The sequence below is a fragment of the Lepisma saccharinum genome (assembly GCF_977018435.1).
Source record: "Lepisma saccharinum chromosome 12 unlocalized genomic scaffold, izLepSacc3.1 SUPER_12_unloc_1, whole genome shotgun sequence".
In the NCBI taxonomy this organism is placed as follows: Eukaryota; Metazoa; Arthropoda; class Insecta; order Zygentoma; family Lepismatidae; genus Lepisma; species Lepisma saccharinum.
Window position 1 is genome coordinate 1885742 of NW_028142891.1, and position 16617 is coordinate 1902358.

Here is a 16617-nt window from a genome sequence, read left to right on the forward strand (position 1 = left end):
TGGACATGAAATAAGCAAAACTCTACTCTCAAAATGCATAATACAACATGATGGGCAGGAAGATAAGAAGCTGTGTATGCTCTTAAAGAGAAGTTTTTGTTATGTGAAAGTTATATCTTGTATACTTTAACAAGCAGGAAGAGAAATGAAATAAGTGATGCTATTTCCCTTAAGGGTTAAATCGAATTTTTCAGTTAGATTTTATTACCTACAGTTCAATGTAAAGTTTCAGAAGAGTTAAATGTAATTTCTAAGGCACACAAGCAGAATCCCTTGATATTATGACTGCATGTAATCTCTTAGGGAATGCTCTCTTCTTAGAAATGTCTGAGCTTCGATTTGATTCACTTCTTGAAGTGATGAAATTTTGTGCCAAGTTTGGAATTTCAAGTGAATTTTCTGACAAAAGAATCAATAAATTAAAGAAGCATTTTGACAAACTCTGGCAGGATCAAAGGCTTACCAATCAAGAGAACTGGTTCGACCTGTCAATATTTTACCCAATGATAGACAAAATTTGTTTACAACTGGACAATCGTTTCAATGGAATGGAAGTTGTTGTACACATCTAGAAAGTAACACAACATTTATTGTTTTTTTCATGATGAACAGACACTGAGCTTTGTGGAGAACCTTAAAAAATGCTAGAACATTCGCAGGCCTTTACTTCAATCACAAATATTATCAGTTAGATGTTCTTTCAAAGGACACGAATTATGTGAAAGAACTTGCTGATCTCATTGTGACACATTCATTTCCAGTTATCCTTATGCGTTCAAGGGTTTTTTATGTACCTTATTGCCACTCTCACATTAGCAGAGAGATTGATTTCAAATTGAAAATATAAAAACCATTTTATGCAGTACAAGTGTGGATTGCCATTATTAATCTTAATTTGTTTATGAGTAAAGAATGCACTGTATTTCACAGTAGCTATCTATTTTATTAGTAATTTTGCACACACTCTTATTATTAGCATAGAGCAGACAAGACAAGAAGTGATGTGGTGATAGAGCAGGCAGATAAAGGAGGAGCAATTGTTGTGATGGAAAGAGAATGGTACGAGAGGAAGTATGAAGACCTAAAAGAAAACGGATATGAGGAGATTTGTGGAACAGGAGAAGAACAAACTATAAAAGAAAGGGTCATAAAAGACTGTAGGAGCATAAAGGATTTTGATTTTGATTTTAAAATTTTGGGTGCATCAGCACTAACGCTATTTTGCACCCTTCACACTATACGGGGTCCAGCCCCTTACAGTTTCACATAACAACTCTAACGTTGCTTAATTAAAATCATAAAATATTAAAATGTTCTGACTTTCGTTAAAAGCCGAGGCTGCAAAGAACACTCAGCACACATAAGGACAAAAGAACAGGACAATACAAACAAAATTATACTGGCCATGGGGCCAGTCGCCAGAGCCTCGTTAGTCTTCAGTCCAGGGTGTACTAACGTGGAAGTGCATAAAGGAGACAGGAAGACTACCAAGTTTGAAAGGATTTCCAAAGATACACAAAGAGGTGATAAAGTTGAGACCAGTAATGGACTGCAGAAACAATATTTTGGAACCCTAACTAACTAACTAACTAACTCTCTTGCCTTCTTAAACCCGAAGGTTCATGGCTGCAGCAACACAGGTCTTCCATCTTTCCCTATCTTGAGCAAGTTCTATATACTCTTTTGGAACCCTTGGAAAATAAATTATAGAAAGTTATTGAAGTGTTAGTAACACAGCAAGAAAGCAGAGCAGTTAAGAACAGTGAACAAGTAGTAGACCTCATAAAAAGACTTAAGTTAAATGAGATGAAGACGACAATGTTTAACTTAGACGTGAAAAGTATGTTCCCGAGCATCAAGAGGGGACACATTTTGTACATTGTTAAAAAGAGAATGGGACAAGAAATTATACGAGAATGGGATAGTTAAAGGATAGTGAAGGCACTGGAAACAATTCGGAATAACAGTTACAGTATAATGGGGAATAAAATAATGTTAATGAGTGAAGGACTGAATATAGGTTCTAGCCTAAGCCCAGCATTGGCTGAATTGGTTATGAATGAATGTGTTGGCCCCCACAATGTACTTGGATCCAACATGGCGGCCAACACATTGTTCTGATATTTGCCAAGTAGGTGTTGGCAACACGTCTTCGAGTGCGCAGCAAGTATGTCTGCATGACGTCGTTTTGTGCCTACAGTTTTATCTCTTGTCATGTGTGTGACAGGGAATGTGTAATGTATGTAAACATATGTGTGTGTCATTAAACATGTAGTTTATGTAAGGTGAGTGTCCTTTGCAAATTCACCTACCCAGCCACCAAAAGTTTATGGATACAAATCGGAACGGGGCTCGCTCCCCGACATGGTCCTCCATAGCCCGATTTGTGACATTCCGTGAAAGTGATTCTAGTGACTTTATGTTTTTCTATGTGCATAATTGCGAACTGTGACTGTGAGTGTGCATTTGTGTGACAAAGGCAGTCTCTATACAGAACTTCTTATCACACTTTTCGTATTTTCCGTTCGTTAGTTCCTCGCCAGCGAGACGCGAACAAAGAAACTGACATCATCAAGGCATGGTGCTGGCCTAAACAAGCATCTTTCGTTACCAGCATGTAGTGCAATCCGGTTTGCCAATTTTCGGTTAGTTCGCGGTTCGTGAACACGTCAAAATGGAGCGAATTCTCGCAGCAAAGACAGTGCTAAAACGTGAGATTACTAAAACTCGAGAATCGTGTGAATTCCGGGACTTTAGACAATGCCACGATGTCTTTGTGTGGAGATAAAGCGACGCAACTATCAAGTGACTGCAAACAACTACTAATCGATGCTGCAAGGGACGCTAGTGACTTCGAAAGGTATGAAGGTGAATTAGGTGTGGAAGAACACAGACTTGATCAGATTGTCTACAAGCTTCGGTCAGTACAATTATCGGCATCAGGAAGTCTTACATTAGTGACGTCATCATCACATGACAGCCCATCCCAGCAACAAGTAGGTGAAGTTAAACTACCGAGATTGGAAATTCCTTCCTTCAGTCGATCGCTGGAGGACTGGTTAAGTTTTCATGATTTGTATAGTGCAAGTATCGACAAAAACGCGAACTTAAGTGGTGCACAAAAACTTCAGTATTTGAAGGCTTCTCTCAAGGGCGAGGCTGCCTTGCTTATACAATCGTTAGCAGTGACAGATGAAAACTATCAACACGCGTGGGAGTTGCTCAACAACCGCTATTCTAACAAGAGCGAATTAGTTAGCAACACTGTCCAGCAACTGGTGAATCAGCCACAAGTGAATGAGAACTCGCACACAAGTTTACGTCATCTTATCGACACTACAAATGAGTGCATTTGTGTTTTAAAGGTGCTCGGTGTACCTGTTGAATCTTGGGACGCGATTCTTGTTTATCATACAACAAAAAAGTTCGATTCTGAGTCAAGAAAACAATGGAAACTCTCTCTCACGTCGCAAGAAGTGCCTAGTTTTTCTGAGTTGGCCCAGTTCCTAGATCAGCGTGTGCGTGCATTGTCATCAATTGCAAGTGAAAACAACAATCGGCAGAAGGCGGTGAGTCATAATAAGCCTTCAACCTCTTCCTTTATAACATCAGCTGTTTTCTTCTGCCCGAAATGTCACACCAAGCAACACAAGCTACACAAGCGTGAAGAGTTTCTTCAAATATCCGTGCAACAAAGGCACAGTTTCATGAAAGAGAAGGTGCTTTGCTTTAATTGTTTTCAACAGCACAAATTAGGAGTATGTACATCAAATGGGTGTCGCCTCTGTGGAAAATATCACCATACTTTAATTCATTTTGAGCTAACAAGAATGGCCAGTCGACCAGTTCCTCTCCCCCACAAGTGTTGTCTCATGTTGTAGAAAACAAGTTAGTTAAAACCTCTGGTGTACCACAAGTATTGTTATGTACTGCTATTGTTAATGTTAAAACAAACAGGGTTACTTTCAGCCTTGTCATGTGCTCCTAGACTCGGCATCAGAAGTGTCCTTTGTGTCTGAGACGTGTTTACAAAGGTTGCAGTTACCTAAGCAACGCACAAACATAAATATTTCTGGCATAGCTGAAAGGGGTGTTTACACAGCCAATGCTATAGCTAATGTTCAGTTTCTGTCAAAGTGCAAGACACAACTGTACAGTGGGGTGTAAGGGGTACCTTCCACGTAGGCGCTCAAAAGTCAACCTCACTTCCATGTAGTGCACTCTGGACTAAAGACTAACAAGGCTCTGGCGACTTGCATTGTGGCCAGTATAATTTTGTGTGTGTTGTCCTGTTTCTTGTCCTTGTGTGTGCTGACTGCCCGTTTACAGCCTCAGCTTTCAACAGAAGTCAGAAGATTTTAAGATTTTTAGTTCTACAACGTTAGAGTTGTTATTTGTAATGAAAAGAGGCTGGCCCTCGTATAATGTGACGGGGGCAAAATAGCCTAAGTGCTGACGCTCCCACAACTTTAAATTCAAATAAAAAAAAAAATCAAAACAACTGTACAGTGTAAGGGCTGTGGTAGTGAAGAAAATTACAGGTAATTTGCCAAGGGTACAAGCACCAGGGGTGTGCATTTGGTCACACATACACGGCTTACCCTTGGCTGATCCTACATTTAACGTGAGTGCTCCTGTGGATTTTTTACTAGGCTGTGAGATTTTTCCTTTATTGTTGGGAAGTGGACGCTGCGTGGGACCTCCTGGTACTCCATCAGCATTAGAAACAGTCTTCGGTTGGGTGTTATCAGGACAAATTGATGGTAGTGTTGGCAATGCAAATACCAACTCAGTCTCATCTTTCCATGTGTCATGTGATTTAAATACTGACATACGTAATTTCTGGGAAGTTGAAGCATTGCCAACCCTTAATCATTTAACGTCAGTAGAGAAAAAGTGTGAAGCACATTTCACAGCTACTGACCAACGAGAGAATGGTCGATATGTAGTTAGCTTACCATTTAAGAACAATGATGTAGTGTTAGGGTTTTCAAGAGAAACAGCAGTTAAGAGACTTAAAAGTCAAGAACGCAGACTTTCTCACTCCCCTGAACTTCGTAAACAGTATAATGCTTTCATGACTGAGTATAGAGAACTTGGGCATATGGAACTCATCCCCCCTGAAGAAATACATAAGGTGCCTAGTGAAAGCTTTTATTTTCCTCATCATCCTGTATTTAAAGACAAATTTAATGCAAAATTTCAAGACTTGGAATCATACTAATCAATGCACCTTTTACTACATGATTTAAGTATTACTTCTCTGAGGAGACAATTTTTATCAAAATTTCAGGTTTAGTCAAACTATATTTATGTTAGAGTGGACTGTCAAACTCTTTGAAATTATAGGGACCAGTAACAGACATTTTACAGACTTTATGAAAAAATAATTTCTCTCGTTAGTCTGTTGGGCTGATGGTAATAAAGGTACTCTCTGAACATTTGAATTAAAACCTGTAATGTTAAATAAATATTCAGCAATTACCGTAATTGAAAATTCGAGAAGTTTAAAGTTCGAGAAGTTTCATCTTGGGTAGTCTTTAGTTCAATAACAGGGTGTCTACTAAAATAACACATCCAGAATTCTTGACTTTTCTTGGACTTTTCTACACCTTTTTGCCCTCTTTCGTAACGTTTATTTATCCGACCCCTACTTAGGTAAAATTGGAAATTATTAATTAAGACAATAAATTTTTATTTATTGAAAACGCCTACCAAAGGGCCAGTTAAGATGAAAACTAAAGCTGAATTTAAGAAGAGAATTAGATCTGCTTTCTCGTATTAATGCATCCTGAACTGTGTTTGGCAGACGAGCAAGGCTTTGGCATCTGGACTCAAGCCAGTATAATCTTATGTGGGGTTTGTGTCGGTTGTGACTGTCCCTTCATCCATCTTACCTTACTGCCATTCATTATCATTTTCGCGATTAACCAGAGGGACAGAAAAAAGTTAAGTAAAATAAACTAAATGAACAAGTCAGTCATTATGATAGCAAAAATTCTTGACCACAAGAATAATTTAGTGCCTTTGTATTGACTTCTTGACCTATTTGTTGATTTCTTTACCTTTTCTTGACTACCATGACTTTGTTGACTGGAAGATACCCTGAATAACTTTGTTCTCTATACCCCTGCTATACATTCAAATTATATTGAATAAGAATGGGCAACACCTAATTCTATCAGTATAAACCCTAAGGCAGGAGATTCTGCTCAGACATTGAACAGTGACATTATCAGAAAGTAGTATCAAAACTTTGTTCATTAAGTGCTTCCGTTTTTCCGTATTTTTAATAGCAGGACAAACTTTTTTCTTGTTGGGCAATGACTGAATCAAAATAAATTTCACCATTGAGTATGGAAGCGCAGTCCATAGACTTGTAACTTGCATGATTTTTTTCTGTTACCTACTTTCCTAATTAATATTATGTGACGCTCAAATGTAGGACATTTATGATATTTTTCAAATTCCTCCCGGACACCGGACATAAAGCTAAAATGTAGGACATGTCCGGGAAAATCCGGATGTCTGGTAACCCTAGGTATGTTCGTCTCCACAATGTACTTGGATCCAACATGGCGGCCAACACATTGTTCTGATATTTGCCAAATAGGTGTTTTGGGAACACGTCTTCGAGTGCGCAGCAAGTATGGCTGCATGACGTCGTTTTGTGTCTACAGTTTTATCTCTTGTCATCTGTGTGACAGGGAATGTGTAATGTATGTAAACATATGTGTGTGTCATTAAACATGTAGTTTACGTAAGGTGAGTGTCCTTTGCAAATTCACCTACCCAGCCACCGAAAGTTTTTGGATACAAATCGGAACGGGGCTCGCTCCCCGACAGAATGGAAAAAGAAAGTGATAGAAAATGGAGGTGACAAAATAATTCTGTTTTGCAGATATGTGGACGATTGTTTTGGCATATGGAAGAGAACAAAGAGGCAGCTCGACATTTTTGCCAAACAAATACAAGATGAAGAAAGAGGGATATTATTGGAACCCAAAATAGAAGAAGAAGACAAGTTAAGCTGTTTAGATATATTGATGAAAAGGAAGAGAGGATAAGAAATTGAAACCACTTGGCATCAGAAGATGTGTGCAGCAGGGGTATTCTGCCACAAAAGAAGTATGTAAGTGAGGTAACAAAAATACATTTTATACAGAATATGGAGGACAGAATCAAGAAAATATGCCCGAAAGAATGTGAAAAAGAAGGCGAAATAAATAGCCTATGGAAACAGCTGGAAAAGAATGGCTACGAGAAAGAGGATAGACTGGACATAAACAGAAAAAGTAAGAAACGAGGGAGGGGAGAATTGGAAGAGAAAGAAAGAGAGAGGAGGTTTGGAAAAAGAAGTATGGGGAAGACCACAGAAAATATATGCAAAGTGCTTAGGAAAGCAGGAATTAAAACTTACAGGAAGGGAGGGAGAAGCATCTTAGGAATAGCGAAGAATGCAAGAAAGAAAAAGGAGAACAGAGCAGAGGAGGAGGAAGGGATTATCTACGAAATGAAATGTAAAGAATGTCAGTGTGTGTACATAGGAGAAACGAAAAAGAGGCTGAAAGACAGGTTGAAACAACATAGGGATGATGTACGACTTAAGAGTGAGAGAAATGCGATATATAAACTCACATAAGAAACAGGACATGACATAGAGTGAGATGAGGCGAAACAGATAGGAAGGGAGAAGAGAAGGAGTCCAAGGAAATAGAGAAGAAAGGTGAGGAAGACAAAATAAACTGGAATGGGGGACTGAAGTTAAACAAAAGAAGGAAGAATGAAGGAAAAAGAACGTGAGATAAAGAGTCCAACCACATTCTAGATGGAACCACATTCATTTCATCACTCATCACCACCATCGCAAAAACATTTCCTGTTATCACATTCGAACTCAAAGCCAAGTGAAAAGTCATCATTCATGGATGCTATCTTGGGTTGTAAGTCGCTCCACCATACTGGCACCTAGACATCTTAGAAGTAATAAAACATTCTATTTTTCATGATGTCCAGACACTGAGACATAGGTACATAAAGATTTAATAGAGAGATTAAAAGTAAAAAAAACCTCAAAATTAAAATTCAATTTCAAAGTCTGGATAGATGACAGTCCGCTTTTAGCAGCTTTGTTTTCTCAACAGCGCTGGCCAGAAAGGATTTCCTCCTATCGATGGTGAACGCCGAATGAAAGCTTATCTTTCCAGGTGGTTGCCAGCTTGGGCTGAAATTTGCTAAATTCAGGAGAAACCCTCCTGGTTCGGTATAACATTTTGCAGCTCAGTACTGGACTATGGCCTGGTGGTTCAGAGATACTGGCATAGAGTTCCTACTGTGGGTACTCTTTGTTATTCATCTCTACCATTTATAAAAAAAGGAAATAAATAAATAAACGCATCTTTAATCATAATCAAGAGAATTATATTTGGTTAGCACCCCATATGCTGAAATTGCATTTTTTTGTATTCGTAGATCCAGTCACTATAATGGCATAAACTGGTCATCCCTATGAGTATTTGAGTATTCTGCCCTGGGGTCGCCATGAGTGTCAATATCATCATGTCATTACTCATCCTCATCATTGTGATTAGTCAAATGTGGCAGAAAAGTGATGCTAAATAACAAACATTAAAACAACAAAATCAAACAAAAGGGAATATGCAAACAAAGACTAGGTTCCCTGCTATGGTCTACCCTCTTCCTGTCATATTTCAATTTAGCTAATTTATGTAATTCAAGAGTGCAACGTTGGAGTACTCTTACAGTAAGTATCATCACAAGGAATCACGATGGAGCCTGTGCTCTCCCGAATAATACATTTTACAACAGGTAAGTGTTTCATGTTGTGCATCAAACAAGTGATTCAACTGTGTTATGGCAGACATTTCTTTTCACAGTAAGCTTGCGTTTGAAATTTTGGTTTCCTTCTTCTGTGGTAAATATACAAATGGAGCTGTATTGCTAATATTCCTGTTCTTTTCATTCTTCTATATTAATGTGATCGCTTTGGCATGAGAAATGAATGTCAATAAGAGATTCAATTATATTAAGTAAATATTTTGGAAGAGGAAAGAACTTTGTGACGTCACAGGTTGCACAATCCTAACAATGGCACTGACTTAACTTAATATCAGTTAAATGTTATTGTTGATCAGAAAAGCTAAATGTTACGTGCACTTATGTAGAAAGTTTCATTGTTGTGGTTGGGTACTATGAGTACTATGGTTACACAATTCCCAGAGATTATTCATGAGATCAATGACATGAAATCATCAGTGTTCTATCGCTTTCAAGTCAGAAGGAACATAACCTAATTGTAATGAAGGGGCCCTAAAATGCAATCAACAGTGGAATACAGACAACACTTGATAATTTAAAGGTTTGTGCAGCATGTGTATTGAATACTCTGGAGATGGATGTTTTAAAGTAAAAGTACATAATACAATCCTAGTAGTATAATTTGTATGAGAATTGAATTTACTCCATAACATTTTAATGTTTAATGTTATATTTATATTATATTGATTAATTATTTTTTGTTTAAAGTCTGCTTTATGCACAGAAATGCTAAACAGGACAGTACCTATAGTTTAAAGTGGTATCCAAACCACTGTGTCATGTGCATAATTTGCATATCGAACCCCTTGATTATAAATTTATATTATAGCATATACTATTAAATCGCATAATATTTGTTTCCTATAAATAGCAGAACATAAATATTGCTCTGGACGGTTTCCATTACAATGCAGTTGCACGGCTTTTCATGGAAGAATGAATGATCTTCTAGTGTGAATGCTTCGAAAAACAAAAAATACAAACAGAAAATTTATATCGCACCCCAAATCCTCCTTTGAAAGTTAAATGACAAAAATAGAACTAGAGAATCTACCTAAGATTTGTTGTAAAATATCCTTTTATTTTTTTCCAGAATCAATTTGTGTGGTGTAAAAGTTAATAAGACTACTCTTACATTATACATAACTAATGAACAAGACACACCTCTACAAATGTTAAATGAAAATGAACAAATGTATTAATGGATGCTTCTCAATTCACCATTCGTAAAGATAAAAACACACAAATGAATCAGAACATGATCGTAACTTGGGACTTATTCAAACTTGAGGCTTCATTTTTGGAATAGAATCAAAAGCTTTTCCATCTCATAAAAACATCATACAGAATTATTCGCTAAATAACAGTTACATTTGTGAAATCACAAATATTGCTCCTCTATCACTTCACTTCTCAGGTCCCAAGATGTTAACACTCTTATCTCTTAACATCTAAATTTTAATAAACTTTAAATTTTGCAAGACCAAGTGCCCCTTCTTGCATTTTTCCTGGTTATGCCTATGAAACAGAACTGAACCAACATTTTTACTGCAAAATTTCTGCATTTGAACTTGCCCATACATTACTTAACACAACAAAGAAGTTTCTATAAAAAGTTGCAGTACTAGGATAACACGTGTTAGCTAACAAGATATTGAAAGATTATATCATATGTATTTGGGACATTCCATGAAAAGTGGTCCTATTCCACATAAATAACAAAATGAATCAATATTGGTAATATTGCTTCTAATTGCATTAGGGTTTAAATGTTTGTGAATATATATAATTTGCATATTTCAGTTAAAAAATATTAGTGTATATATCCCATAAGATTTACACAACATGAAGATTATGAAATAAAGTCAAACTTTGCTACATTTTTAAAATGTCACACATGAAACACATTTTCGTTAAGGCTTTTCATGCATTCATTTTTTATGTTACACAAAAGAACTTTCTATTTTTCAATTATTAGCAGATGACACATCAGTACATCATAATTGTATGAAATCTGTTCATTATGAATATGTTAATCAATCCCATGTCTAAAACCTTAAATTTTGTATTTGAATGTTATACAGGAAACACTGGAATGCTCCAGAGCAACTTTAGAATGTTTCCTTTCATTTCTCAATCATGAAGTATGGCAAACCATGTGTTGAAGTCTGTTACAGTATATTTCAACCCAATGTATGTAATTGCAATGTTCATTTTGTTATTTTAATGCCGTTTTTCTGTCACTTTTGGTAAATTGTGATATGAGGATGAGTGTTGAGAAGGGACATGCAAGAATTACTTCCATGCCAGGCCAGAAACTTTGGTGATTAGATCAAAGTTAACCAATTAACATTTGGGTCACAATGCAATGGCCAACCTTTCACTTGTGTTTTTCTCGGTTTCATACTTTTGTGGGTTATAAAGTTTTACTTACGAACCACTCAATTGTAATGATATTCTTTCATTCATGTAGAATGTATTGAATGGAAAGAAACTCTACTCAAGAAATATGTAATTAATATTGCTCCACAAACTGCTGTAATTCATTTTCACATGAATGAGCAAATTAGAAGTGTTTCAATTAAATTAAATAAGAATAAATATACAGAGTCCATCAAAAAATGTATACACTTTTTAACTGATGGTATCTGCATATTGTTTTTAGAGTTGCATTGAATTATCTGTGGAGCATGTAGTATGCTGTTTTCCAGTGGCGTAGCGTTATAGTACGCCCGTACGCCCGGCGTTCCCCGATTATAAATTTCAAAAATGCATAAATGCTGTCAATATAAAGTAAATCTTGACTAATTTCATATATGTCTGACCTTCATGACATTATAATAGCTATTTTTCACGATCCGTTTGCAACGCTCCACTAACAACACTCGTTCTAGCATTTTTGTCAATGCCTTTCCTGGCCGGATGCCGAGCAGGTTCGGCGTACAGAACCCTATATTCCTTGCTGCCTTTCTGGAGGGAAAGCTTGGATCTCTAAAGCACGCGACCAAATGCTCTCTCGTACGCCCGCGTATGGATCAGAGGGCTACGTGATTGGTTCACGTGACCCTTCCTGCCTTCTGAAGCAGACGATAGCGGTAGAATTTCTTCCCGGTTCCTCGCGCTCGTGGCTCTCGTGCTATGTGTTGCTACAATACGCAATATTGACTGACGTAACTTTACCAAACTGAAATATAGCACTTCTTAATGGCCACTGCATTGTATAATTTATCGCAGGAACAGCGATGTGCATTAAAAACTAAAAGATCAACACAGTTTTTGTCAAATAAGTTGGTGAAGTCCTTGTGGTAGAAGTTCAGCCTGTGGCTGCTCTACCACTTAATAAAAAAGAATAATAATAATAGTTTTGCGGGTTATTATTTTTTCGTTATTATGTAACTGCTTAATATTGTGTCAATGGAAATGTTTAGCATTGATTTGAAAACTTAACATCGAATGGTCTCTGGAGAAAATTATTTTAAAATGTTTATCAGCATTCTCAAGATGCAATAAACAGTGGTCTGAATTACTACTCGGCACTGTTACATTAGTAGAGTGTACGATAGTTGGATCATCCGCCCACCACCTGTCAGAGTGTTTTGCACAGCGCGCCAAGGCGACAGGCCCCTGATTCGAATCCCGGCGTGAGTACGGGTGTTCTTTGTCAGTGTCCCTTCATCAATATCATCACTCATATTCATATTCGCGATTAACCAAAAGTGGTAGAAAAGCGAAGTAAAATAAACCAAATCAATCAGTAGTTGGATCATCCACAACAATGACGTCTACTGTTGTGCAGAGGCGCTTGTGATTCAGGTAGGTTCTATAATGATTTGCGTCATGCCAAAAAGTATAAAACACCAGAGTTCAAAACATTTGTTGCATAGTGAGGCATCTCATTTTCTAGCTAAAGCATGCATGGATGATGATGCTTTATTGAAAACCCATCTGACTTCAGGGAAATAAACAATACCTGTGGCGACTAATTCCATAAGTAAATTATTAAGCAAAAAAGGGCCGACCCTTCCTTCGGACTTGGCGTTCCCACCCGAAATGCCCATGCTACGCCACTGGTGTTTTCTCAACAGATGTCGGTACCTGTATAGCTCTCTTGATGAACATGTGGTGTATGATAGTGAATCAAAATGGCCACCGCATGCATGATGTTTGAGGAATGGAAGCTAATTTTATAGTGGTGGTTCAAGTTTGAAAATGTCACTGAAGTTCAACTTGCGTGGGGGCGTGAGTTTGCAGCACAACATCCAACATGCTTGACAATTGAACGGCTTTGTGATAAGTTTGAGACATATGGTACCATTTGTGATGCGCACAAGGGAAAATCAGGAAGACCTCATACAACTACAAGTCCTGCTTCTCCAGCTATGGTTTTAGAAAAGTTTGCAACGTCACCTCAGAAGTCTGCTACACAATGTGCTCCTGACAGGGGTTAGCAGTGCAAGTGTACGATGCATTATGAAAGCTACCAAGTGGAAAGTGTACGTACCAAGATTAATGCACGCATTAAATGAGGATGATCCTGATCGCCGCATGGAGCTCTGCGAATGGTTTCAGCGTATGGCAGATGAGAATGAAGAGTTTGTGACAAAGATTGTGTGGTCTGATAAGGCCCAATTCAAACTAAACGTACAGTGAATCGTCAAAATTGTGGAGGCCCTTCTTGAAGAAATTTCAGCAGCATGTGCAGAAATCCCCGCGGACACATTGACCAACATTGTTCAAGCAACCATTCGCTGTTGTGGTATGTGTCTGGCTGCTAACACCAGCCATTTTGAAAACTTCAAGTAAATTAACATAAGGGTGCAGGACGATTGTATTAAATCTGTGAACAGGTGCAGAAAGCTTGTATTAAACCTCTGATATGTAATTTTGTTCAGTACTAACACACAATAAAGAATTAGTGTTTGTTAAATTGTGTATACATTTTTTTGACGGACTCTGTATATACCTGTGTCAACAGTTCAAACACAAATGATTTTAAATGTGAATGAAACTTGAATAAAAGAACATTTTTATATATTTGTGTAGTTACATATCATGAATGGAAGAGTAGTTTCAATTTTCTGCATCTTTCTTGATGGTCCAAAAACATGCATTATTTGTGTAATATTGATGTATTTATTCCCTATGTTCCAGAGTCGATGTCTGTTGGGAGTCCCATTGTTTCAGTGTTGATCTGGCATTGTGAACACAATTAGTTGGAAGGAAGAATAAAATGCCAAAAATGAAAACGAAAATAACTTCCACTGATAGAATGAAAGAGTAATAACTTGAACATTGAAACCTAAAACTTTGAGAACCAGTTTCTCATTGGGTGATGAGTTATCAGCACATCAAGTTCAAAACAGTTGTTATTTTGGGTTTCTAGACTGATATCTACTACTTCTTCCTTTCCAGTAGTTTCCCTATCGTCTTCTGAAATACAGTATCGACTGTGCAGTAATTCTGTATACCAATATACTGTAGCTTTTAATGGGAACCAAATGTAGAACAGCTCACATGAAAGGCGAGAGTGCTGACTATTTATCTGCATGGAAGCTCATGAAGATCAAATGCTTTTTAAAATGCTGCCAGTACTCTGAATGATTGAGGAGAGGTTTGGTGCAATCTGGCATATGAAGACAGAAATTCCCTGTTTTTGCATGTTCTTCAGATGTTAGAAATATATGTAGTTTTAAAAAGACTGTTTCAAGTAAATTTTATGCACATATAAGATTGTGGAATATACATAAAGTTTAAAAAGGAATAGAAATCACTCAGAATTGTCCTCACTGAGAATCCATTAATCACCCAAGGAGGTTCTGAAAATTTCAGAGCCAAATAAATTGAAACTGAACATGATGCATATTAATAACAATGTGTTCTACATGAACATCACCAGTATGATTTGATTTGTGCTTCCTATGATGCTCTTACATCAGTTCTTACTTTGTTCTAGAGAACCCATTTACATGGCAAGAAGAAGTGGAAGAAACACAGTGCATCAAATCTTGGAGTAACTAAACAGTTATCCTCCATCACTGAGTCAAGATGGGAGAAGAACATGTTGAGGTAAGAAATTTCCTATACTCTCTCTCTCTCTTTGTTATTTTTCCCTTTACTCTTCTTTAGTGTATTTGCTTTCTCCTCTTTTCCTCCATTCTCCTTTGTGGATTTGTTTCCTTCTGTTCCTCTGTTTCTCGACTCAGTTCTTCCTATCTCCCCTACCATTGGATACTCTTTCTCCAATCTCCTACCATTCTCATTGAAGGGCTCAGTACAACAACTGAAATAGATAAATAATAACCATAATCAAAATCTCCTCCCTCAGTGAACTCACTTCTTTCCATCAACAGTTCCCTGGATGAGCACATTAAGTGGTAGATTTAAGATTGCCATGGAAGTTTCTATGTTCGATTCAGAGTGCCCCTTCATCACTCGTCATCACTGTTCCTCATCAGTACCAAAACTGACACAAAATACTATCTAGCAAAAATACATACATTCTGCTTGGAAGACACAGTTCTTCTTATCTCCTTCCCTTCTCCTTGAAGGGCTCAGTTCTTTCTACCTCATTCTCCTTTCTTTGATGAAGTTCTCTTTATCACATATCACTTACTTATCCTTGGAGGAATCAGTTCTCTCTCACTCCCTTATCCATTCCATAATTAATTCTCCATATCTCACTTTTGTCCTTGCAGGACTCAATTCATTTTACCTCAGTTCATCATTATCATTACATTTATCCTATCATTTTTCTATCACTTTGGAAGATTCAGTTCTTCATATTTTCCACTCTTTTCCTTTGTGGATTCCCTTCCTTCTCCTTCCAGGACTTGGATCTTTCAATTTATTGTTGTCCACCTGGTGGATTTCCTTACTCCTTTCACCTTCCATTCTCTTTGTAGGACTCAGATATTCCTATGTTCCTCCCATATCCTTAGTGATTTATATCATGCTATCTCCCTCCGTTCTCCTTGTTGGCCTCAATTCTATTTTTATCCATGTTTTCCAGTGCTATATTCACTTGCTTCAATATCCTTGGTGGACCCAGTCTTTCATATAACCTCCCCATGCCTTTGGTGGATTTACTTCCTACTCTACCTTCCTTCACTTTGGGAGACTCAGCTCTTCCTGCATCCTTTCTTCCCTGTGGTGAATTCCCTCCCATCTATCTCCCTCCATTTTCCTAGAAGGACTAAGATATTTCCATCTCTCCTCCTTCATTTGGTGGATTCCATTCCTCCTTTCACTGTTCATTCTCCATGGAGGACTAAGTTATTCATATATCCACCCTTTATCTATCGTTCATTTATTTCATGCTCTCTCTCATGCCCTTATCGTTGGGGGATTAAAACTTCTTCCATCCTATCACCGATATTCAACTTGCAGGACCCTTTCCTCTTCTCCCCTTCCACAGTTCATCGACGACTCAGTTCTTTCTCTCTCTCCTCTTCCCCTTGATTGACTTCCTTCCTCCTCTCTTCTTCCAGTCCCCTTGGTGAATTCAGTCCTTAATATATCCTTCCTTTGTTCTTGATTAATCATCTGCCTCTTATTTCTCTCCATTCTTCTTGGAGGACTCAGTTCTTTCTATCTTCCCCTTCCATTTCATGGAATCAATCCTCCTACCACCTAATCTTCACATTGAAGGTCTCAGTTCTACCTATGTGTATTCCTTTCACTTTGTGGATTTAATTTCTCCTGTCTCCATTAAGTCTCTTCGCAGGTCACAGTTCATTCTATAGCCTTGTATTGCCCTTGGCTGATTTACTTCAACCTATG

The 16617-nt window shown here is 37.6% G+C and overlaps 1 protein-coding gene across 1 annotated transcript; it reads left to right on the plus strand.

Moving 5' to 3' along the window:
* Positions 1 to 2768: 2768 nt before the first annotated feature.
* Positions 2769 to 15776, plus strand: LOC145982127 (uncharacterized). The gene is made up of 2 exons (XM_083115694.1): positions 2769 to 3569; positions 15741 to 15776. Exons 1-2 carry the CDS (start codon positions 2769 to 2771, stop codon positions 15774 to 15776), a joined length of 837 nt encoding a protein of 278 aa, XP_082971820.1.
* Positions 15777 to 16617: the final 841 nt, after the last annotated feature.